The sequence below is a fragment of the Mustela lutreola genome, chromosome 5, assembly GCF_030435805.1.
Source record: "Mustela lutreola isolate mMusLut2 chromosome 5, mMusLut2.pri, whole genome shotgun sequence".
Classification (NCBI taxonomy): Eukaryota; Metazoa; Chordata; class Mammalia; order Carnivora; family Mustelidae; genus Mustela; species Mustela lutreola.
In genome coordinates, this window is record NC_081294.1 from 103,600,322 (window position 1) to 103,625,842 (window position 25,521).

Here is a 25,521-nt window from a genome sequence, read left to right on the forward strand (position 1 = left end):
TAAGAACAGTAGCTTTAGTAGTGGAAATAAAGCGTTAGATATGAACCTAAGAATCTGGGTTCTAGCTCAGGCATTAAGCCTGTGAGGTCTCTGTGTATGTTTTTAAATCTGCTTATTGTTATCTAGAAATTCCAGTTTTTGAAGGAGGTAATTCTGTGTCTTGCCTTCCCAAGGTCTGGCCTTGGAAAATATTAGAAAAAAAAATTACACTACTAGTATTGTCAGTATAAAGTGAAGTTTGTGTGAAAGTATACAGCTGTTAAAGATCACAAAGATAGTGTCTGCATGGAATTTGTGGCCAGCTTTATGAAAGATTGAGGACCTTGACGTAAGTTGGTGAGAATTCTTAATCCTTATTAATAGTATTTCAAGAGTAACCTTGTCTGGGCACCAAATTCCTTTTGTCTCATGGAGCATGGCATGTCTCATGGCATGGAGTATGTTAGCATATATCTAGCGGACAACACATTTTCTCTGTCCCTTCACTAGAGGCAGTGAATTGTGAGCTATTTTAAAAATCACGTTTTCCGGGGGTGCCTGGGTGGCTCAGTGGGTTAAGCCGCTGCCTTCAGCTCAGGTCATGATCTCAGGGTCCTGGGATCGAGTCCCGCATCAGTCTCTCTGCTCTGCAGGGAGCCTGCTTCCTCCTCTCCTCTCTGCCTGCCTGTCTGCCTGCTTGTGATCTCTGTCTGTCAAATAAATAAATAAAATCTTTAAAAAAAAAAAAAAAAAAAAAAATCACGTTTTCCTTGAGAACTCAGAAATTAGTCCCCCTAAAAAAGCTTGGTTTTGCTCCATGTATATTTGCTATATAGAAGTTGTGTGCTTTTAACAAATAAATATTTCTGCATTTTTCACCCCTAGGTAGAACTGTGTTACATATGGTGACTTTATTTGCAGAAACCAATTCCTTTTATTGAAGTTTTTGTTGTCTTAAAACTTATTTTAGGTTTCTTTTCTTTTTTTAAAGTTTTTCTTTTTAATTTTAAGTAATTTCCAAACCCAGCGTGAGACTTAAACTCACAGTCCAGAGATTAAGAGCCTCTTGCTCTACTGACTGAGCCAGCCAGGTACCCACAGATTTCTTTCTCTTGCTTGCTCTAGTGCTTAACTGATTTTTATTCTTCATGTAACCTCGTACCTACTATAAAAGATCTTCATGTGTGTGGTTTCTGTAGGTTTTTTTAAAACTAAATTTAATGAAATAGGAAAGTCTGAACAATAAAACAAATTCTTTGAAAATTTTTATTGTTTTGATAGTCACTACAAAGTATATGGTCTATGCACATTCCCATGGACTTGAACATTTATGTCAACAATCCTTCATACCCTTAACCACTAATATCCCATCTCCTATCTAGTATCTAAGCTAAGAGAAAAGTTGTTATTGACTTACAGGAATATACTGGTCATTTAGAACAAAATATTTCCCCTTTAAAAACTACATGTAAGGGAAAAAAATATTGGAGATGTTTTTAAACTTCTAAATGACCTCATGAGTGTGTTCTATTTCAGCTTATTTTTTTTACATGCCCAACTAAAAATGATGTCCAATGTCATACGAGGTACATTGCCTTCTCAGTAAGAATTGAATTGCTTTGGGAATTTATTCTTTCACTCAGCAGTGTGATATACAAAGCACGGATCTGGTCCCCACAGATCTAGATAAGACTTAGATCTATAAGAAGCTAAAGAAGGGAGAGTATGAGCCCCTTCTTTACTTGGTGCTTATTTAAGTGTTAATGAAGTTAATATGTGTATGTAAAGGAACTACATGTAAGTGTCAGAATAAAAATACAAGAAAGGGAAAAAAATGAACTATTAGCAGGACAATCAGAAGAATGGTCCTTTGAGATTTTAAGAAATGGAAAGATTTATGTCGAACATGTTACAAACAGCTTTATGATTGAGAGTCAAGAGCAAAGAGTGGAGAAATCACGATTACAGCAAAGCAAGAAGCTTGGCCAGTGCCTAGTTGGCAGACAAAGTTTATTGGGAAGTAAAGTTGGAAGCCCTGAATGTTGAGCTAGAGATTTACAGTTTATTCCAAAGCAGTAGACAGCCAATGGCAATTTTTGAACTGTGGGTTTTGAGTGATGTGCTCAATCTACTATCTGAGGATGATTACTCTGGTGGTGGCCAGTGAAATGGAGGAAGGCTGGCAGTGAAGAGAATGACAAGAAGGCAAAGGTAGGACTAGGGTAATGGACCCCAGTGATAAAAATGACTCAGAGGAAGTTGACGAGGTAGCCACCAGCGTGAGAGTGGAAGGAGGCAGAAGAATTAAAAATGACACTGGATAGTGAAAACAAGAGATCTTAGCTTCTCCCTATGCTTCATACTGTCACACCTCTTCTGCCATGCATGACACCTAGAGCAAAAGCCTCATAGAAGTGAGGAAAATGGAGATGTAAAAAGCTTGAAGTATGAGTCAGGCAAATATGTCAGTTGCCCTAAAGAAAATGGTGATGTCTTTGCCCCTGCAGTGACATTCTTAAAACACTGAGAAAGTACTAAATTTAAAAAGTGCTATTGAAATGTTTTATTCTGAAGCAGTATTTCTTAGGAGCTCAAAAATGGGGCCACAGGTTAGAATTCCTTGCACTAGGCATATGTTATCCCAAGAATGCATGTTTTCATGGATAGTCTTCCTCATTCCCTACGATGATTTCACCATCGTAAGGTAAACAGTGGAGTGATCTATAATTTTTGACATGAGAAAATAAAGGAGTGGATCTAGGCAACTATTGAGGCTTCCAAGGCACAAAGCTATGAGATAGACAAAATATAAGCCATCTGCGTTGTTGTAGTAGTAGTTGGCATGGTGAATAATAAGTATGACATTGCTCGGAGCAAAACAAATGGTAAAAATCACAAGAATGAGGAGACTCGCTTTAACATAGCACAACCATCTGTCATCATATGTATTAAGCCTCCGAATGATGGCTGTGTAGCAGTAGATAACAACCACAAAGGGAATTAAGAATCCAAAGACCGCCAACGACACGAAGTAGTAGAGTTGGAAGGGAGATGAAGACTCGCATGTGTTGTGGACATCATGGCAAGTGGTGATATCCTGCTGGACAAGGTAATACTCCTGCTTTAGGATGAGAAATGGCAGCAGGTATAAGAAAACCATTGCCCACACCAATCCACATGTCACGAAGGCATAGGTGCGCTTGGGCAGCGCTCGGTAAGTAAAAGGATGAACAATGGCTAGGTAGCGGCTGATACTAATGCAGGCAAGGAGCAGAATGGAGCAGTACATGTTGCCATAGAAGATGACTGTGGTGGCCCGGCACATGAGCTCTCCGAACACCCAGTTGTTGCCATTGAGATGGTAAGCTATCTTAAAGGGGAGTGTGACACAGAAAAGAAAGTCTGCAATAGCCAGGCTGGTGTAGAAGATGGTCATACAGATAGATCTGGTCCTGAAGAAGAGCATCCACAGGGTCACGGCATTGGCCGGCGTACCTACTGCAAACACCAGGATGTAGATGGCAGGAATCAGTTTGGTACTTAAGGAGCTGCCCAGGTACCCCACGGTAGCATTATTCACACGAAGATGGGACACGCTTTCTTCAGGGCACTTAATTTTTACAGGTGTGGTAGTTCCTGTCCAGCCTTCTATGGCAGAAAGGGGGAAGTCTTCAAAAGAATTGAAGGGGTCCCCACGGAAGGTCTTAATAGGTAAGGTTGGTTTTGCCAAGATGCGTACATCATTCTCTGCACCTGTAATTGAGAAGAAGTATTAACATGGAGCATTGCCAAGTCCATGGCTATGGTTCAAGAGACAATAAAACTAAAAGCTTTAGGCTACATAATTTCTGTAGTTATAGAATTGAGGATCATTTTTATTTTAAAAAATCAGGCAATTGACGGAATGCATTTGGTACATATCCTATGCACCAACACTGTGCTCGCCCATGCAGGGACAAAAATGAGATGGCAACTTCTTGCATGTGGGAAGTTTATAATACTGCTGGAGAAAACAGTAATAGCACATCAGACCTCTACAGGCCAATATCAGGTCAACTATAAATCGTATAGGCATTCAGACAGTAGTTAACAGATTTAAATGTTTGAGCAGAATGAAAAAGATGAGCAGGAAAAAGATGAACATGAGCAAAGATGAGCAAGGGTCATAAAGAGATGGGAATGAATAGATGAGTAAGAATCTGGTAGATGAAATATGGACAGAAGCATAATGTGGGAGAGTATGGGCTGTGGGACCATCAGATGAGTTAATTCAGCAAATGTTTATTGCATACTTAAATGCCAGGAATAGAGTTTTAAATAAACTCTAGGTCTTCAACTGTTAGACTAGTAGAGAAGATCCACAAAAACGTGGTATCGTGTTAGGCTCACAAGGTCTGAGGGATGAAAGAGTAGTTTCCAGCCAAATCTCTGAAGGGCCTCTTACCTGTACTAAGAAATGACATGACCATTCTTAGATGCTGGGGTCATGCACACACAAAACTACAGACAGAGGCATGGCCATTGTGGTAGACAGCATGATGGGCCCCCAAGAGTCCATCTGCTAATGCCAGGAACCTTTGAATATGTTATTTTATATGGCAAAAGGACTTAGCAGATGTGATTTAGGGTCTTCAGGCATGAGTGTCCTGGATTGGCTGAGCAGGCCAAATGTAATCCCAAGACTCCTTATAAGAGGGAGGCAAGAGAGTCAATGTCAGATATTTAAAGATGCTGTGCTGCTGGCTTTGAGGATGAAAGGGAGAGCCATAAACCAAAGAATGCAAGTGATGTCTAGAAGCTGAAAAAAAAAAAAAAAGGCAAGACAATAGGTTCTAGAGTCTCCAAAATGAACAAAGCCTGGCTGACACCTTGACTTCAGGACTTGTGACCTCCAGAAATATAATCTGGATTGTTTGAAGCCACTCCGTTTGTGGTAATTTGTTCCAGCAGCAATAGTAGGTTCATATAACCCTGATTTAACATATTTAAAATGACTTGGTGACCGTGTAGAGAATAGACTGAAAAGGTAAGAAATTAGAGGCAAGGGAGATGCATTCGGAGCCTCCTGTAGTCATTCAAACTCAAGGTGGACAGTAATGGATTAGAGCAACGACAGTAGAAAGGGGTAGAGGAACACTTGAGGCTGATGGCAGCTCTGAGGACCTGGCATCCCAGTTGGCTCTGGTGGCAGTGGGGGGAGGCAGGAGGCAGGCTTCCTCTCTAGATGATGTTAGGTGAGAAGATGGAACAAGGGGCAAGAGTAGAAGAAACAAAGGAAGAAAAGATGGAAATAGAGAATACAGTGAATGATCTCATGTCACTGTAGAGTGACAAATGGTAATCACACCACACAATGTGTAGAATTGTTGAATCACTCTGTTGTGCCCTTGAAGCTAATGACACGCTGTATGTCAACTATAATTTAAAAAACTATGAAAATTGGGAATTGAACAAAAAGAAGCAGAGACACAACCGCGTACTATAAATGTTGGGCATTGGTTGGCAGGCTAATTTTAATAATCCTAATTCATGCAAGACCAATTTCAAAAACATAATAGACCTTAATGCTCAAACCTATTTCTCATTATAGAATTTTCCCAAAAATTACTCCTTGAGATGTACAGGAAGTAGATCCTATAAAATGTCTAAGATGAACTTTCATGGTGATTTCAGACCTCATATTAATTTAAAATACCATTATTCTGCCAATTACATCTTTTCCCATGACCTCTGAATTCCTACATGTTGAATACTTGGACTTAGTGATTAGTAACCTGGTTCTCATTCAAAGCCAGTTTCCCTTCCTGCTTTAATCTCTAGCAGTTGGCCCCCAGGTGAAACTGAAGGCTTCCTCATAACCTTGAGATTGCACAAACTGAATTCAGTGTGTAAAACAGAAAGTGTTGCCTGAACAAGTAGGGACAGAAAGGTGTTCGTGTGTCATTTACGGGAGGGTAGATTAATGAAAAAGAAAGAAGCACCTGGGAAGAGTTCTTGTTGTATTTGTGTGCCTGTGTTGAGTTGTGAACTCTGAAGGTGTGTTGCGTAATGTTTAAGTTCAGCCGCACAAATCCTCCTCAATTTTGCATTTTGGAAAATGCTTAAATTTGACATGACCCATAGAGAAGGGCCTTGGGAAGTAGGCACAAAGCTGGAAGACTGTGGCTGAAGAACATGGTGTACAAGATATTTCCTTTCAAGATCTGATAAGACAGCTGTGGAAGTGAAGTGTTTGTCAGTTTGCAGAAAATTCCTGTGGTTAAGCAAGATATGGTGTCTAAAAACAGGGTAAACAGTGGCTCTGTGAAGAAGTCTTAAGTCCTTTTTCCATGAGAATTCCAGATCTGGTTCAACTTGAATAAGTCTTGTATTCCTTAGAGTCTGGTGTGCCTTAAGCATAGTTCTCAATGTTAAATTTTATATATTTAAAAAATTTTCATTGAATTCTTAATAGTCTTCCACTTGGCAGAATGTTTCTGAAATGTTAACTTGGGGAAAGGCCTGAGAAAGGGACTGATTGAGGGCAACCGGATTTCAGCCTCTAAGCAATCGGTTCTTCATGCATGTTTCTCCCCCACCCACGGGAGAAGGGAAGTGCACTGCTTTTTCCTTTGTCACCTTTAAATGTCCCCTGTTTGCCTCTATGAAACCCCACCAACCAGCATCTTGAAGGAGCCCCCTTCACAAACCGCTTTTCTTTTTGCTTTTCTGCTGTATTTGCCTTCATCCACACCCAGAAAGAAGAGTCACTTGCCCTTTTCATGAATCTACAGATGTGCTATTGCCCTGAGTGGGTTCTCTTGGAACTCTCCTACAATCACCTTGGCAATTGAAACAACATTCCTTTATGGAGGCTTAGTTTTGTTGTATTTCTATTTATTCTACTTCATCGCTGTCCCTCACCCCAGCTCTCCTGCTCCTAACAATACTGGCAGGAGAATGCGTGGCAGTAAGAAAAAAAAGTTGGGGTTCCAGACCTATTGCAAACTGGTTTATTTTGGAGTAAGCAGGAGATGACAGCCTAACATTGTGTTGAGTGAAATAGGAAACACATAAAGAGTTGAATAATAGTATCTGGGAGATCTCATTTCTAAAACTAAAAAATCTTGTGAAAGTAGGGAAAACTCTATGATACAAGAGAAAGTAAAAAAAAAAAAAAAAAAAAAGTATTTGATTAAGAAACATTAACTTGTTAGTACTACTTATTGAAAGACCACTCATTCGTTCTAGGAATATTCTTGTTTCCCCCCATTTGTGCTTTAAGAGAATGTATAAACATGGGATTTTTACAATTTCTTGGAAATGTGCTATCTTTGCTGATTTGGAGGAAATTCTTACAAAATCAGAATATTCTCGCAAAGAAAATTTGATTCTTAATTCTAGAGATCTAAAATCTTGACCACGCCACAAATAATTAAATTGAAGCAGAGAACATTAATAAGTCTTTGGCAAGGTTTAAAACGAGCAAACAGACCCCAGCTACTCACTTCCATGATGCTACCTTTAGTGAGAAACAATTAAACTCTGCCTTTAGGGTTGCAGATTGTGGGAAATGCAAAGAAAATGGGATGTAGTTCACTCTTGCTACACAAACCAGCACCCCCAATATGCCCCGTAAGAAAAGAGCTTACCGCTTTGACAAAAAGTAGGCGACAGGAGCATTACTCCAGCAGCGGCAAAGATGAGGGCTTTCATCGTGGTGACCTGAGTCCCGTTTCCCAGCTGTTATTAAACGTATAGAACTAGGGAGCACGGTTCCACCTCAGTCTCATGTGTTAACAGCAAATGGAAGCCTTCGTCTCTGCTTAAGAGTGTGCTGTCCTGGGCTCCACAGACTGGGAAACTTGCCCAGGTCCTCTGGAGGGAAAGGGTGTGACGGTACTCATGTTACAGTGCGCATGACTCAGGCTGAGCTCTGAGCACATTACTTTGTCCCCAGAGAAAATCATTTAACTCTTACCCACCCCTAATATAACAATCCATTCTGACTAGATGCTGTAATTCCCAACCAGTGTGCTTTTGCGCATGGAAAGAATGTAGGTGACATACAGCCCTTTCCAGAAGTAAATTGAGAGTAGATGTCGAGTAGCAGTCGGTTTTGACTCTGTCACTATCTCAATTTATCCATTTAAAAAACACAGTCCCACAGTGTCATTTCCACTCAGAAACTGAGCTGTCAGAATTTATCCTTTCCTTATCCTTCCAGCTCTTTCAAATTTTAATTCTTAAACCCTTTACATAATTATAAATGAAATGGATCATGGAAAGCAAGCATTTTTTAGGAATTTAAATGTAAGAGCTTGACTACTTTGAAAATTCTCCATCAGTGTCACATTGGTCTGAATTTGTCATCCCTCCTTGGCCAGACTTGGTTTCGTGGTGTTTGATTTTGCCATAACTCAGCATCCTCGTTGGTTCAACTGAAGTGATGATACAACATTGAAACGCAGAGAACTCTCTCTATTCTGGGGTTGTTGGTGAGCAGGTCTATAATAAGGTTTTTTCTTTAATTGTGGCAAAATAGGTGTAACATACAATGGATCATCTTAATCATTAAGTGTCCAACTCAGTAATGTTTAAATATGATCACATTGTTGCACAATATATAAGCCTTTGTGAGTAGTGATTTTCCAGAGGATATGATTTAATGTGCAGTTAAAAAAAAAAAAGGCATTGTCGGAGATTTTTCTGTAATTAACACAACTTAAGTGTAAACACCAAGCCAAACAATCCAAATGCATGCTGCATATAGAATGGGGCAAGAATCGGAAAATGCAGGTTTTGCTTAAGACTTACAGGCTGAGGGATAAGCCAGGAAGGAATTGATCTGTGTAAACTTTGCACACTTGATTAAATTATGTCACTGGAATTTTACAATCAAAAGTCAATGTCTGGTACTTCAACTACATAATATATGATAACAGAAGCTGAGACTTGAAAGCTGTTATATTGTAGCAGTAAAAACCAAAATGCCACAAAATAGTGAAAGGGGTACTTTTTTGTTTAATTAAAATTGTCTAGAATTCATCTGAATTCAGGAATTGATGTCTTGATTTACAGATGACCCAGCTTCTCGTAACTTAATCCATTTGTAACTTATATGTTGAAGCTCTTTAGCTAGAGGTAGGGTCCTTACCATCCTATAAATATAGTTCCAGACTTCTAGTGGGCAATTTAAAAGGAGACCTTAAACTGGTGGGATTCAGTTTTTACTCCTGGTTTTGTATTTAACCCTAGCATCTTTTAGTGTAACGAGTCATGATTTAAACTGCTGACTTAAATTAATTTGATTTGTCAAGTTTCTCTTTGGTGTGTCTGGTAAAACAGATACTTTAAGCTTTGAAGTGGGATTGTTAACTTCCTCCTCATCTGGGCAAAATTTGTGTGGTGTATCTTCTACAGCGATAAGTTATGAAGGAATTTGGTAAATGCTCTTCAAAAAAATGAAAACAGACGTAAATGAACTCGCATGGAACATAGTTTTTAGGTTGTACTTGGGAAGAGTGTTTGGGTTTTCTTTGACTTTGGAAACAGAAAGAAAACAGCTCCTACTCCCCCGTCTCTTCATTCTTCCTATAGTCTTCAATTTCCTGTCTTGCTTTCTGTTTGAATCCTTCCCGTCCATTCTCTTAAGAAATGGAGACTCTTGCTAACAGGTGACAGTTCACATGTGACAGAGCCAGCTAGCTAAACATGATTGCAGAAGCAGGTGCCAGGCCTGGTCTCCATTAGCCCGGATGTTACAGGCTAAAATAAGAAGTTCTTTGTCTCATTTTCATAATGCTTTCCACACACATTATCTCAGGTTAGTCTCTGAGGGAAATAGTATTGAAGTCTTCCAGAAGAGCTGGTGAATGTTATTTCCCCTTCTACAACCCATCTATCCATCAGGAGTCCAAAATGCTGGAGCTGGTTCTCCCTAGCTCTGATGAACTACTTTCTGTTCATCACAGCCTTAGTATTTCCTTGTAACCTTGGGCAAGTTTATTATATCCCTGATCTCATTGTATAATTATTTTTAGATAAATGTATCTTTTCTACTAAACTGTTAGGTCCTTGAGGGTTCTTTGAGGGTTCTTTGCCTTATTTTTGTCTCTGTGTCTGATAAATGGTGTTGTATTTCCCTGAAATTTAAAATACCCTTTGGTACCCAGGGTCACCTTGGGTACCACAGTTAGTGATTAAGAGAGATGATGCAGAGAAGGCTTTTGTGGAGGAGGTAGCATTTGAATTAAGGCCTGAATGGTCAGAAAGCATCAAGAACCACACAGCCAGGATGGCTGGCTCTGAAGGAGGCTATGTGCAGGTCTGGGCCAGGCAATAGAGGAGTGGGAGTGAAGCCAGAGGGGTCAGAGGAACTAGATTGTTAGATCCCCACAGTCCCCGGGAAGCGACTTTTGTTTTTTCCTCCATGCAGGGGAAACCCTGTGGAGGAGTTTAAGCAGAGGGATCATCCAGTGAGACGTCCATTTTGAAGACAGTCTCTGCTTCTCCATGGAGGACCACTGTGGTAGAGGGCAGTTTTGGAAGCCAGAAAAACAGACCAATGCACCCATCCAGGTGGAAGATGATAGTAGGCTGGACTGAAGGGGTGACAGTAGAGAAGGGAGAAGAGGTTGGATTTGGGCGTTATTTCGTTAATAATTTGTACAGTGTACAGCAGTGCTTGGTAGGTGCTGGCTGAGACTTTTTAGAAACTGTAAAAATGAGCTCCTGAAAAGCAGTTCTAGATTCTGTTTCATCATGATTCACTGTTCTTTCTTTTATTCTCTGACAATATTCCCAGGACTCTGAGAGTGTTTCCAAAGTTCTTTGGCTGGATGAAATACAGCATGCAGTTAATGAGGCCAACATGGACAAGGACAAAACAAAACAATGTAAGCCCTCATCTCCTTTTGTCGGCCCCATGTGCCTTGCTGGTTAAGCCACTGAGTTGTTTTTTATTCAAGTAATTTTTAAAATTATATCATTTTAATATCTGAAAATATTTGGATCCTTAGCAATTTCAGTGCTTGTGTATATATAGAAAAATAAGATTCACTGGTGGTGGCACTATTTTCAGTGATTGGGTGCTAACTCTAGCAAAATCTGAGGATGTTGCTGAACAAAATCTAGAAAGCCAAAAATGATTTCTAAACTCTCAAATTTCTAGTGTGATCAAGCCCCTTTTTTATCTTGATCCTTAGGACGCTAGCCCTGTCTGCTTAGTAAATGTCTCTCTCCCTTCCATGCTTTCCATCGTATTAGTCAGGATTTTCCAGAGAAACAGAACTACATATATATTTTCATCTGGAAAAAAAAAATAGAGCTACATATATAGTCCTGTATCTGTGTATATCTGTGTATGTGTAGATAAATAGTTGTTCCTCTGGAAAGTATGTAGTACAGATATAGTCACATAGAGAAAGAAGAAGAGGGACATTTATTTTAAGGAATTTTGGTTCATGCTGTTGTAAGGAGCCTGGCAAGACCAAAATCTGTGGCAGGCCCCAGAGGCCAGATGGCAGCATTTAATCACCAAGTGGGTGTGGTTGCTGTAATGGACAGCAGAACCAAAGCCATCATCAGAATAATCCCACTCACAGAGACCAGTGGAATTGGCTGATTGACCACGGTGTTCCTAGAAATGAAACAGACTGTCTCCTAAATTCATACTTGGTTTGTATAAGTGGAAGAAGAGTTCTAGGTCAAATGAACAGAAGTGTAACTTGAATAACAAGAGCAGAGAGTCATGGCCCCTCTATCAGTCCCATACCTAATCATTTACAGACCAAGAACCCCTTGAATGAAGGGGAGACCAGGTCCTCTTGAGAATGAACTGCTATACTATCAAAATTTTACACAGTTCATCTTTCTTCCAGGCTTCCCCTAAAGAAGTCTTCAATCTTTGGCTGTGATAACTGGCCGAGGGGAAAGCACACCATTAGACTTTTCAGGGATTAAGGACACTGGCTCTGAATGGACACTAATACCAGGAAACCCAAAACATCCCTGTGACCCACCAGTCAGAGTAGGGGCTCACGGAGGTCAAGTGATCAGTGGGATTTTAACGCACTCTTTCTCCCCGTGGGTCCTCAAACCAGCCATGATTCCTTCTGCAGCTGTCGAACGCCTAAATGGAATAGACATAATCCACAAATGGCCAAATCCCTTCATTGGCTCAAATGATTAAGCTTTTAATTTTATTCTAAACCTCTCTTTTCATAGAGGAATAGTATGAAAAATCACATGGTGTTCTAAAGTAGCTTCAAGAATGATACACTAGCACTCTACATATACAAATAATTTGTATATGTAGATTGTATAGAATAACAATAACAAGTTATTGTTATATACAAATAACTTGTATATGTAGATTGTAACATTATAGATTGTATATGAAGATTCCTGAAAGTGTTATTGATTAACCTGTCCATTCATGGCACAATTAGGATGTACCCTGTTGTATCAGGTCATAGGATGCTGTTGAGATGCCTGAGTCTTGCCCCCAAAGATGTGCTTTTAAACTTTGGAAGCCTCCCTGGGGGAACATCTGGTTTTTATTTCCTCAGCCTGGAAAAATATGTGTATTTCTCCAACCTGAATTTTTATACCCTCAGGGTCTTTGAAGTCTTTCCGTTCTAGCACTCTAATCCTTAAGAAAAAATAAAATGAACTTGAGATGTATCCATAACAAATTTAAATTTAAATATAAACCTGAAGGAAGCCATAGTTTGAAGAAATGCATTTAAAAAATAAGGTGGTAAAAATTGGCACTCAAACAGCCGTTTCAGGTTCCTCTTTTTCTCTTAGAAATCAAACCAGTTTAGAAGTCCTTTCATTCATTTTATTCATGTTCTTCCTACCTGTGGCCTAAAACTGTGAAGTTTTTTGTTTCCCCCCATTGAGACCCTCATGGTTCTACTGACTCTGCAACCCAGAGGCTCTCTCAAATATATGTGACGGTCCACTCCAGACCCACACATTTAAAATTCTGTCTTCCACCTCAGTCCTGTACCTCAGAAGAATAGACGTAGTATGTTCTACAACAAAAAGATGTTCTGAAGTAAAACCTTCTATATTCTCACTTCAAGATGAGAATTTGCCAGTTTGTTTAAAATGAGTTTAATCTTACCTTTAAAAGCATTCTTCACCCTTCGTATGAAGGCTTGAAACAGATCCTTGTTACGTGTTGTAAGCTTCAAACCCACTCGCAGGTAGTCTGGGAAAAGTGTTGCCCTGTGTGTTTTACCACAGTCAGGACTTAAAAGGGCAGAGTGACTCAAGTCTCCTACGTGTGGGCTCATGTTCATGTCCACTGGAGACCCATGCTTTCTTAAAGTAGGTCTGTCTCTACTTTTGACTCCTGAGAGCAGTATTTCCCAAACTTCTCCCATTATTCTATCGCAAGGAACCTTTTTAGGTAGATTTCCCCTGAGTACTTCCCACCATGAAATTTGAATACCACAGATCTATTGTGTTTCTATTCATGAGCCATAGATAGGCCTATGCTTTCTACACAAAAAGATGTCTTGCCCCCTCCCCCCAAGAACCAATTTTTTTTTGCCCTTCTAGGGATTATTTCACCTCTTGGGAGAGAATACATGCCTTAGAGAAAGACCACCGGTATATGGCCTAAGATATAACACAAAGCGTTCCTCTGAGTCTCTTAGGAGATTAATGGGAGTTTTCTTAATTTGTTCCGTACCACCAACATACCTGACTTTATGTAGACCATTTATCTGACATCTTATCTGGAGCTAAACCATATCCCACAGATGAAGCAAAAAAGGAATCAAAATCCATGTCTCAAAGCCTGTGCCCTGGACCTGGTTTCCTCTGCCCATTGAGGACCCCTGGGAGAGATAACTGGAGCTGTGTGTTCTCATCTTGGGCAAAACACTAACTAGTTCGGTGATATCTCTGCACAGCTCAGAGCACATCAGGCAGTGAGGTGTTGGCTGCTCTGTCTGAGCACAAGGCAGCAAGAGGAGAACTGGCAGGACAGGAGGGGACAACGAAAAGGCAAAGGGGTTTGAGGCCATTTTAGTGCAGGAACAAAGAACCCCAAACACACCTCGATAGTACTTGAACTACAATAAATAATATTTATTAATACCACTCATGGTATTTATTATAGCACAGTAGAACGACAGGAAGGACTCTTCCGGCAGCGCTCAGTAAACACTAAGCCCCTACTGTGTACCAGGGACTGTAGATAAAATGATGAGCAGGAAGAGACACTGTTCTCTTGGGATTTTCTCCAGGGCTTTAGATTTTTTACAGAAAATGGTTCTTTTCAGAGGAGGAGTATGCTTTGGTTACCCAGAAAATGAACCTGTTGGGCCCCTACTTGCAGGTCAGCACTCGATGATACAGCACATTTCTAGTGCAAGAAATGTGTGCCTCTATTCTACCCATCTTTTAAGAAATATGCCATTCTACTGGGTTAGGTGAAGCTGTCATATAATTCATGTGAGGATTCTTTGTCATTTACTTGTTGCGTCTGCTTCTCTGAGACCACAAACCTCTCGAACACCAGGACCGCATTTGTCCCATCCTTGAAAGCTTTCCTGGAGAGGAGGAAAGGGCAACTGTTGGTCTATTAAGTCCTACAAGCACAAGAGCACACTGCGGGGCCTTTTGTTCTGCAGCAGTTGAAGTTTGCTACAGAAGTTCTTGATGCTGTACGTAAAGTCAAACTCCACTTTTCTTGCCCCTCCAGCTTTCATACTTCCACACACATGAGAACGTAATTCAAGGACGTCAGTATACCATGAAGCATGTGTACGGTTGAGTTTGACATGTGCGTGTTTAAAAGAGAAAGAATATCCATCTCTCCCCCTTTTCTTCAAAAACTTTGTCTACAAAGTATTTTAACCTGGTTTCTTCCATTTTTTGTTCTAGACTTCTAATTCAGTGCATTGATGGTTTGTGAAAACAGTACTCTCATTGGTTGGGCCAGAATATTCTCAGCTGGAACAGAAGTGGATAATAAAGAATTTACCATGTTAACCTTGTTGACACAATGAGGCAGGAATTTAAAATGGGATAAGAGGTTTTCTAGATCTAAACTGGCTCCAGAACCAAGTCGATTGCATATGTCTATCAGCTGTACCTGTTGCCTTTCCAGAACATTTGATTAGGTTGTTAATGACAGATCTTGTGAATTATACTAGTGATATACAAGAGAACATCAGGACTTTCACTTATTCTAAAATAAATGTCTTCATAAGATTAGTTCTCAAATACTGATTGATGACCTACGTCAGGACTGCATACCTACTGTCCCCAGTTATAGAGCACTAGAGTGAGTAGGACCTCGTGCTTTACACCACACGAGAGTAACCTGGACACACCACGATTTTTAATAAACTGCATTTCTATGGGGCTGTGTTCTTACAACCTAAACTGGTAGGTGAGTTGATAACTGTCGCGTGTATATGCGTTGCATACTCTGAAAGGGTAACTTTATTGCCAATGCATTCCTGAAAGGTTAAATCTTATCTTTACATACCTCTAGGCTCAGTAGAAGATAACCATTAACAGAAACTTTTTTTTTCATGATGCAGGGGTCACACTGGTCATCGATGTTAATCAGTGTCTGGACAAAGAAAAGCCAAGTGATATTCTGTCTGTTTTAAAGTCTTCTATGTCTAACACAAATGATGTAATCCCTGAATGTGCTGACAAGTACTATGATGCCCTTGCAAAGGCAAAAGAGAACAAATCTGAAAGTGGTAAGCTTTTTAGTCATTAGCGCCAACTAAATATCGTTTTTTTTTTTTTTTTTTTTTTTTGAACTTAATTTTTTTTTTTTATTTTTTTTTTATTTTTTTTTTTTTTATTTTTTATTTTTTATAAACATATATTTTTTATATACATATATTTTTATCCCCAGGTCTGTGAATCACCAGGTTTACACACTTCACAGCACTCACCAAATCACATACCCTCCCCAATGTCCATAATCCCACCCCCTTCTCCCCAACCCCCTCCCCCCGGCAACCCTCAGTTTGTTTTGTGAGATTAAGAGTCACTTATGGTTTGTCTCCCTCCCAATCCCATCTTGTTTCATTTATTCTTCTACCCACTTAAGCCTCCATGTTGCATCACCACTTCCTCATATCAGGGAGATCATATGATAGTTGTCTTTCTCTGCTTGACTTATTTCGCTAAGCATGATACGCTCTAGTTCCATCCATGTTGTTGCAAATGGCAAGATTTCATTTCTTTTGATGGCTGCATAGTATTCCATTGTGTATATATACCACATCTTCTTGATCCATTCATCTGTTGATGGACATCTAGGTTCTTTCCATAGTTTGGCTATTGTGGACATTGCTGCTATAAACATTCGGGTGCATGTGTCCCTTTGGATCACTACATTTGTATCTTTAGGGTAAATACCCAATAGTGCAATTGCTGGGTCATAGGGCAGTTCTATTTTCAACATTTTGAGGAACCTCCATGCTGTTTTCCAGAGTGGCTGCACCAGCTTGCATTCCCACCAACAGTGTAGGAGGGTTCCCCTTTCTCCGCATCCTCGCCAGCATCTGTCATTTCCTGACTTGTTGATTTTAGCCATTCTGACTGGTGTGAGGTGATATCTCATTGTGGTTTTGATTTGTATTTCCCTGATGCCAAGTGATATGGAGCACTTTTTCATGTGTCTGTTGGCCATCTGGATGTCTTCTTTGTAGAAATGTCTGTTCATGTCTTCTGCCCATTTCTTGATTGGATTATTTGTTCTTTGGGTGTTGAGTTTGCTAAGTTCTTTATAGATTCTGGACACTAGTCCTTTATCTGATATGTCGTTTGCAAATATCTTCTCCCATTCTGTCAGTTGTCTTTTGATTTTGTTAACTGTTTCCTTTGCTGTGCAAAAGCTTTTGATCTTGATGAAATCCCAATAGTTCATTTTTGCCCTTGCTTCCCTTGCCTTTGGCGTTGTTCCTAGGAAGATGTTGCTGCGGCTGAGGTCGAAGAGGTTGCTGCCTGTGTTCTCCTCAAGGATTTTGATGGATTCCTTTCGCACATTGAGGTCCTTCATCCATTTTGAGTCTATTTTTGTGTGTGGTGTAAGGAAATGGTCCAATTTCATTTTTCTGCATGTGGCTGTCCAATTTTCCCAGCACCATTTATTGAAAAGGCTGTCTTTTTTCCATTGGACATTCTTTCCTGCTTTGTCGAAGATTAGTTGACCATAGAGTTGAGGGTCTATTTCTGGGCTCTCTATTCTGTTCCATTGATCTATGTGTCTGTTTTTGTGCCAGTACCATGCTGTCTTGATGATGACAGCTTTGTAATAGAGCTTGAAGTCCGGAATTGTGATGCCACCAACGTTGGCTTTCTTTTTCAATATCCCTTTGGCTATTCGAGGTCTTTTCTGGTTCCATATAAATTTTAGAATTATTTGTTCCATTTCTTTGAAAAAGATGGATGGTACTTTGATAGGAATTGCATTAAATGTGTAGATTGCTTTAGGTAGCATAGACATTTTCACAATATTTATTCTTCCAATCCAGGAGCATGGAACATTTTTCCATTTCTTTGTGTCTTCCTCAATTTCTTTCATGAGTACTTTATAGTTTTCTGAGTATAGATTCTGTGTCTCTTTGGTTAGGTTTATTCCTAGGTATCTTATGGTTTTGGATGCAATTGTAAATGGGATTGACTCCTTAATATCTCTTTCTTCTGTCTTGCTGTTGGTGTAGAGAAATGCAACTGATTTCTGTGCATTGATTTTATATCCTGACACTTTACTGAATTCCTGTATAAGTTCTAGCAGTTTTGGAGTGGAGTCTTTTGGGTTTTCCACATATAGTATCATATCATCTGCGAAGAGTGATAATTTGACTTCTTCTTTGCCGATTTGGATGCCTTTAATTTCCTTTTGTTGTCTGATTGCTGAGGCTAGGACCTCTAGTACGATGTTGAATAGCAGTGGTGATAATGGACATCCCTGCCGTGTTCCTGACCTTAGCGGAAAAGCTTTCAGTTTTTCTCCATTGAGAATGATATTTGCGGTGGGTTTTTCATAGATGGCTTTGATGATATTGAGGTATGTGCCCTCTATCCCTACACTTTGAAGAGTTTTGATCAGGAAGGGATGTTGTACTTTGTCAAATGCTTTTTCAGCATCTATTGAGAGTATCATATGGTTCTTGTTCTTACTTTTATTGATGTGTTGTATCACATTGACTGATTTGCGGATGTTGAACCAACCTTGCAGCCCTGGAATAAATCCCACTTGGTCGTGGTGAATAATCTTTTTAATGTACTGTTGAATCCGATTGGCTAGTATTTTGTTGAGTATTTTCGCATCTGTGTTCATCAAGGATATCGGTCTATAGCTCTCTTTTTTGGTGGGATCCTTGTCTGGTTTTGGGATCAAGGTGATGCTGGCCTCATAAAATGAGTTTGGAAGTTTTCCTTCCATTTCTATTTTTTGGAACAGTTTCAGGAGAATAGGAATTAGTTCTTCTTTAAATGTTTGGTAGAATTCCCCCGGGAAGCCGTCTGGCCCTGGGCTTTTGTTTGTTTGGAGATTTTTAATGACTGTTTCAATCTCCTTACTGGTTATGGGTCTGTTCAGGCTTTCTATTTCTTCCTGGTTCAGTTGTGGTAGTTTATATGTTTCTAGGAATGCATCCATTTCTTCCAGATTGTCAAATTTATTGCCGTAGAGTTGCTCATAGTATGTTCTTATAATAGTTTGTATTTCCTTGGTGTTAGTTGTGATCTCTCCTCTTTCATTCATGATTTTATTTATTTGGGTCCTTTCTCTTTTCTTTTTGATAAGTCGGGCCAGGGGTTTATCAATTTTATTAATTCTTTCAAAGAACCAGCTCCTAGTTTCGTTGATTTGTTCTATTGTTTTTTTGGTTTCTATTTCATTGATTTCTGCTCTGATCTTTATGATTTCTCTTCTCCTGCTGGGCTTAGGGTTTCTTTCTTGTTCCTTCTCCAGCTCCTTTAGGTGTAGGGTTAGGTTGTGTACCTGAGACCTTTCTTGTTTCTTGAGAAAGGCTTGTACCGCTATATATTTTCCTCTCAGGACTGCCTTTGTTGTGTCCCACAGATTTTGAACCGTTGTATTTTCATTATCATTTGTTTCCATGATTTTTTTCAATTCTTCTTTAATTTCCCGGTTGACCCATTCATTCTTTAGAAGGATACTCTTTAGTCTCCATGTATTTGGGTTATTTCCAAACTTCCTTTTGTGGTTGAGTTCTAGCTTTAGAGCATTGTGGTCTGAAAATATGCAGGGAATGATCCCAATCTTTTGATACCGGTTGAGTCCTGATTTAGGACCGAGGATGTGATCTATTCTGGAGAATGTACCATGTGCACTAGAGAAGAATGTGTATTCTGTTGCTTTGGGATGAAATATTCTGAATATATCTGTGATGTCCATCTGGTCCAGTGTGTCATTTAAGGCCTTTATTTCCTTGCTGATCTTTTGCTTGGATGACCTGTCCATTTCAGTGAGGGGAATATTAAAGTCCCCTACTATTATTGTATTGTTGTTTATGTGTTTCTTTGATTTTGTTATTAATTGGTTTATATAGTTGGCTGCTCCCACGTTGGGGGCATAGATATTTAAAATTGTTAAATCTTCTTGTTGGACAGACCCTTTGAGTATGATATAGTGTCCTTCCTCATCTCTTATTACAGTCTTTGGCTTAAAATCTAATTGATCTGATATAAGGATTGCCACTCCTGCTTTCTTCTGATGTCCATTAGCATGGTAAATTCTTTTCCACCCCCTCACTTTAAATCTGGAGGTGTCTTCGGGCTTAAAATGTGTTTCTTGGAGGCAACATATAGATGGGTTTTGTTTTTTTATCCATTCTGATACCCTGTGTCTTTTGACAGGGGCATTTAGCCCATTCACATTCAGGGTAACTATTGAGAGATATGAATTTAGTGCCATTGTATTGCCTGTAAGGTGACTGTTACTGTATATGGTCTCTGTTCCTTTCTGATCTACCACTTGTAGGCTCTCTCTTTGCTTAGAGGACCCCTTTCAATATTTCCTGTAGAGCTGGTTTGGTATTTGCAAATTCTTTCAGTTGTTGTTTGTCCTGGAAGCTTTTAATCTCTCCTTCTATTTTCAATGATAGCCTAGCTGGATATAGTATTCTTGGCTGCATGTTTTTCTCGTTTAGTGCTCTGAAAATATCATGCCAGCTCTTTCTGGCCTGCCAGGTCTCTGTGGATAAGTCAGCTGCCAATCTAATATTTTTACCATTGTATGTTACAGACTTCTTTTCCCGGGCTGCTTTCAGGATTTTCTCTTTGTCATTGAGACTTGTAAATTTTACTATTATGTGACGGGGTGTGGGCCTATTCTTATTTATTTTGAGGGGCATTCTCTGAACCTCCTGAATTTTGATGCTTGTTCCCTTTGCCATATTGGGGAAATTCTCCCCAATAATTCTCTCCAGTATACCTTCTGCTCCCCTCTCACTTTCTTCTTCTTCTGGAATCCCAATTATTCTAATGTTGTTTCGTCTTATGGTGTCACTTATTTCTCGAATTCTCCCCTCGTGGTCCAGTAGCTGTTTGTCCCTCTTTTGATCAGCTTCTTTATTCTCTGTCATTTGGTCTTCTATATCACTAATTCTTTCTTCTGCCTCATTTATCCTAGCAGTGAGAGCCTCCATTTTTGATTGCACCTCATTAATAGCTTTTTTGATTTCAACTTGGTTAGATTTTAGTTCTTTTATTTCTCCAGAAAGGGCTTTTATATCTCTCGAGAGGGTTTCTCTAATATCTTCCATGCCTTTTTCGAGCCCGGCTAGAACCTTGAGAATTGTCATTCTGAACTCTAGATCTGACATATTACCGATGTCTGTATTGATTAGGTCCCTAGCCTTCGGTACTGCCTCTTGTTCTTTTTTTTGTGGTGAATTTTTACGTCTTGTCATTTTGTCCAGATAAGAGTAAATGAAGGGGCAAGTAAAATACTAAAAGGGTGGCAACAACCCCAGGAAAATATGCTTTAGCCAAATTAGAAGAGATCCAAAATCGTGAGTGGGGAGAAAGGGGATAAAAAGAGGTTCAAAAAGGAAGAAAGAAAAAAGAAAAAAAAAAAAGAAAGAAAAAAAAAAAGAAAAGAATTTTTTTTTAAAAAAGAAAACACCTAAGAAAAATGTAAAAAAAATATATATATATATTAGATAAACTAGTAAAAAATCGTTAAAAAAGAAAAAGGTAACAGTTAAAAAAAAAAAAAAATTTTACCCGAAGGCGAGAAAAAAAAAAAAAAAAATGAAAAAGAAAAAATTAAATTAACTGCAAGACTAAAAAAAATCACAGGAAAAAAGCCATGAGTTCCGTGCTTGGCTTTCTCCTCCTCTGGAATTCTGCTGCTCTCCTTGGTATTGAAACCGCACTCCTTGGTAGGTGAGCTTGGTCTAGGCTGGATTTCTTGTTGATCTTCTGGGGGAGGGGCCTGTTGTAGTGATTTTCAAGTGTCTTTGCCCCAGGCGGAATTACACCGCCCTTACCCGGGGCCGGGGTGAGTAATCCGCTCGGGTTTGCTTTCAGGAGCTTTTGTTCCCTGAGCGCTTTCCGTAGAGTTCCAGAGGACGGGAATACAAATGGCGGCCTCCTGGTCTCCGGCCCGGAGGAGCCGAGAGCCCAGGGCCCCACTCCTCAGTGCGCCCTCAGAGAACAGCGCCCAGTTACTCCCGTCTGCCTGACCTCCGGCCGCGCTCCGAGCTCACCGAGCCTGCGACCGGTTCAAGGTAACACGGAGCTGCGAGCTTACTGTCGGCTCTGTCTCTGTAGCCGGCTTTCCCGTTCCAATACCCGCAAGCTCTGCGACACTCAGACACCCCCGATCCTTCTGTGACCCTGCGGGACCTGAGGCCACGCTGACCCCGCGTGGGCTTCGCTCCGGTTTAGCCTCTGGAGCGATGTCCCTCCGCGGAACAGACTTTTAAAAGTCCTGATTTTGTGCGCGGTTGCTCCGCCGCTTGCCGGGAGCCGGCCCCTCCCCCCGGGGTCTATCTTCCCGTCGCTTTGGATTCACTTCTCCGCCGGTCCTACCTTTCAGAAAGTGGTTGTTTTTCTGTTTCCAGAATTGCTGTTCTTCTTCTCTTCGATCTGCCGATGGATTTTCAGGTGTTTGCAATCTTTAGATAAGCTATCTAGCTGATCTCCGGCTAGCTGAAGCAGTCTCAGCTATCTCCGCCATCTTGACTCCTCCCTCCTAAATATCGTTTTGAATATGATGCTGTCTGTGGTCTTGTATCAGTTTTAAAACAAATACTGCTTTCAGATGAACATTTCTAAAATACTTTTTTATCTTGGGCTCCTGGGTGGCTCAGTGGGTTAAGCGTCTGTCTTCAGCTCAGATCATGATCCCAGGGTCCTGGGATCAAGCCCTGCATGGGGCTCCCTGCTCAGTGGGGAGCCTGCTTCTCCCTCTCCCTCTCCCTCTCCCTTGGCTTGTGCTCTCACTCTCTTTATCAAATAAATAAAATCTTTAAGAAAAAAAATGTTTTTTTTATCTTGATAAAGAAAAATTTTTAGATGTGGCTTTTTATTTTTAAAGCTCGGATTAACTTGGCTATGCATGGGTGCTTTCATAAACTTGAGAAATACAGTATTTAAGGAGATTTTTCTTTATCTAGAGTTTCCTTGTTGATCCATTTCTCTAGTGATACAAACTGATTTTTTAAAAAATAATGTGTAATTATTACAGAAAATCAAGCCAATACAAATAATTAAGAACAACTGTTAGCCACATAGAAACAATGCTAGTGAGAGTTTAGTTATATTCTTTTTATTCTGTCTGCTGAGTCACCTAGATAATATCAATCTGTTCATTACATTTGAAAAATAAAACTGGGATTACCTATATCCCTCCTTTTATTTTTTTAATATATAGAGAGCATATTTCTTTTTTTAAAATTTATTTATTTATTTATTTTCAGCGTGACAGTATTCATTATTCTTACACCACATCCAGTGCTCCATGCAATCTGTGCCCTCTATAATACCCACCACCTGGTACCCCAACCTCCCACCCCCTGCCCCTTCAAAACCCTTAGATTGTTTTTCAGAGTCCATAGTCTAGAGAGCATATTTCTACATTGACCTGTTTCTCTTTATTCTTTTTGAAACAAATGGTAGATGATTGCACAGTCTTGAGTAGGAGTAAAGCATAATTTTGAACATGTGAAATAAAGTAGAATGAACTGGTCTCCAAGGGACCAGATCCATAACCTCAGCAAGTGTTTATGCTCATTCAATCCAATGACAGACCATGAAGTGTTAGCTCTGGAAAGTATCCTTGAGATCATGAGCCGGAAACTCATTTCTCAGATTTGGAAACACATTCTAAGATTATGGTCAGAGGAAGCCCATAACAAACCCAAAGCGGTTAATTCTTGATAGTTCATGTACTGTTCCTTTAGTAGATTGTTACTGAGAACCTCATGTCCAGAACCTCAGGGATCTGGGTGTCTCTTGACTCACAGGCTGGTGTTTATTTGCACCACATCGTAGGTCTTGGACTTCCTCTTCTTTAAGAAGCTACTGTGACAGTGTATGGCCTAAGAAATAGAATTGAAGGGGGAAAGGGTGGGCTTTTGTTTTTTTTTTATAGTTCAGCTGGAAGACTTTCCCATAGTACCCTATGTATTTTTAAGTTTACCTGATGTCTTTCCAACCCAGAGCCTTCACCCTTCAATTCAGCAAATTGCCCATTGATGAAGTGTGAAGAGGGTTATTGGCCATTCTTTCTTACCTGGCATCTGATTGCCCTTTCCCTTTTCATTCCCTTCACATCTCTTCATTCAGAGTCACTGTAATGTCTGTAATGGAGAAAGACTTGTACTACAGTATTAATGCAGGGGTTAAGTTCAGGTTCAAGTCCATCTTCTATCCGCTACCCTTGCCTACTCCTCTTCCTTTATGCCATGTTCTGGTACATGTAGTCATATATCCCCAGATTCCCAATTCAGAAACCCAGGAGTTATCTTAAATCCATAATGATTACTTATGATCATCCTAATTTGACTGTACAATGTGTGTTCTAGTAGACCAGTACGTCTACACAGATAACAGGTGTCTTACTGCCCAGGAAAAGAGATGTATCTCTTTTCAAATGGGCAGTCACAAACAGAACAGTTGAGGAGCACTTTAAAACCAAATAAAGAATCAAAATACATTCAAGGGCCTTGAAGTTACCTCTGCTGAGTTATTTGAGTGCATTTAAATATTCTGTAAGGAAATTCACTTGAACTTCAACTTCCCTGTAAAGACATTTAGTCTAAGGCTCACTTGACAGCAGTTGGCTTAGACTGATCAAGGCCAGATCATTTTTATGTTTATTTTTGTTGCTGTTTTTAGCTTGCTGGTCTGGGACAGGAATCGTGGCCATTCAACAAAATAAACAGATTTCTAAATATGAAATAAAGCCCATGGATTCATGAGGAGGAGATGCTCTTCTTAACTAATGAAGCCATGAGTGCCATAGATTTTTTTTCTAGTATACATCCTTCCCCCCAAATTAAGTACTTTCTGCAATTTTTTTTCTCATTTTGTATGGTTGGGTGGAACAAGGTGAGTCAAACCAGGACATTTTCCTTCTCCCTACTTAATGACTTAGTATTTGCATACGCCAGTTTTTACTTTAGATAAAGTTGTCTGCAAAGATGAGTCCCTTCTCTGTTGGTTTCATGCAGATCATTGGCTTTCCCTATGTAATGGGTCACAGTTCTTCCAGGTCACTCCTTCTCAGAGAAGTTGCTGGGAGACTTCCTAAGTAAAGAAGATTCTTGCTTGTTGGTCTCCTCTGTCCATTTGTCATGCTATTCATATCTATCAGGGACACATATTCTTTGTTTGCTTTTCCTTCTTAATGGCCATTTGTGACTCCTCTCCTCATGAGAAATTTGAGGTCCAGAGCCCTAGCATTACATATCCCTCTGTCCTCCCCTTGATTTGGCTGAGTTGAGAGCAGCCATTGAATACATAGAATTCACTCCATTGAATGAGTCATTTCTCATTATTTTAACTTGGGCCATCAAAATGCTTGATAAAAAATTGTTTATTAGGTCATTTTACATATTAGAGAAACTACATTAGTGTTCAAGTTTTCAGTGTTTCTCTCTGGAATGTAACAAACTTCTTTTTTTAGTGTCTACTGAAGGTTCCTGGCTCAAATTCAGCCTGCAGGATAAATATGAGTACTACTACAACATCGATTCAAAGGAGAGTTCCTGGGTCACACCTGAACCGTACTTGCCTAAAGAATCATGGCTCACAAAAAAAGAAATTGAGGTAGGAGGTTCATGTTTAATGAAACTGTACTATGAAAAAATAAGTGTGATTGCTTTTCTGTTTTTGAATCATGGAAGTGATGGGAGGAAATAACTGATTTACTAAAGCCTGAATATAGAGTAAAATCTTCATAAATGCCATTGTATATGGCTGCATGGCTACTAACTTTTACAATTATTTCCATATTAGTATACCACCACCAGACAGAGCAAGGGGATGAAAGCTTTTGTAGCTTTTTTGGAATGGTCCATTATCCTA

At 39.8% G+C, this 25,521-nt stretch overlaps 2 protein-coding genes across 4 annotated transcripts in view; one reads left to right on the plus strand and one right to left on the minus strand.

The window, feature by feature from the left end:
- Nucleotides 1-25,521, plus strand: part of IQGAP2 (IQ motif containing GTPase activating protein 2) — a 299,955-nt gene that overhangs the window by 205,895 nt on the left and 68,539 nt on the right. For all 3 annotated transcript variants that reach the window (XM_059175277.1, XM_059175278.1, XM_059175279.1), the window contains 3 exons: nucleotides 10,766-10,856; nucleotides 15,531-15,698; nucleotides 25,121-25,263. In XM_059175277.1, the coding sequence (XP_059031260.1) occupies nucleotides 10,766-10,856; nucleotides 15,531-15,698; nucleotides 25,121-25,263 (402 nt within the window). The remainder of the gene's footprint in view (nucleotides 1-10,765; nucleotides 10,857-15,530; nucleotides 15,699-25,120; nucleotides 25,264-25,521) is intronic.
- F2RL2 (coagulation factor II thrombin receptor like 2) lies at nucleotides 1,232-7,832 on the minus strand. Its single transcript, XM_059175281.1, has 2 exons — nucleotides 7,611-7,832; nucleotides 1,232-3,732 (listed from the first exon to the last, which is right to left on the minus strand). The coding sequence occupies exons 1-2, from the start codon at nucleotides 7,672-7,674 to the stop codon at nucleotides 2,660-2,662; spliced, it is 1,137 nt and encodes a 378-aa protein (XP_059031264.1). The 5' UTR covers nucleotides 7,675-7,832; the 3' UTR covers nucleotides 1,232-2,659.

What these genes read in the sequence shown, in the direction of transcription:
- F2RL2 (XM_059175281.1), bottom strand. Translation starts at nt 7,674, where the DNA reads ATGAAAGCCCTCATCTTTGCCGCTGCTGGAGTAATGCTCCTGTCGCCT. An exon ending in GCCTACTTTTTGTCAAAGCG is followed by an intron (nt 3,733 to 7,610) that starts GTAAGCTCTTTT and finishes TCTCAATTACAG; the next exon opens with GTGCAGAGAATGATGTACGC.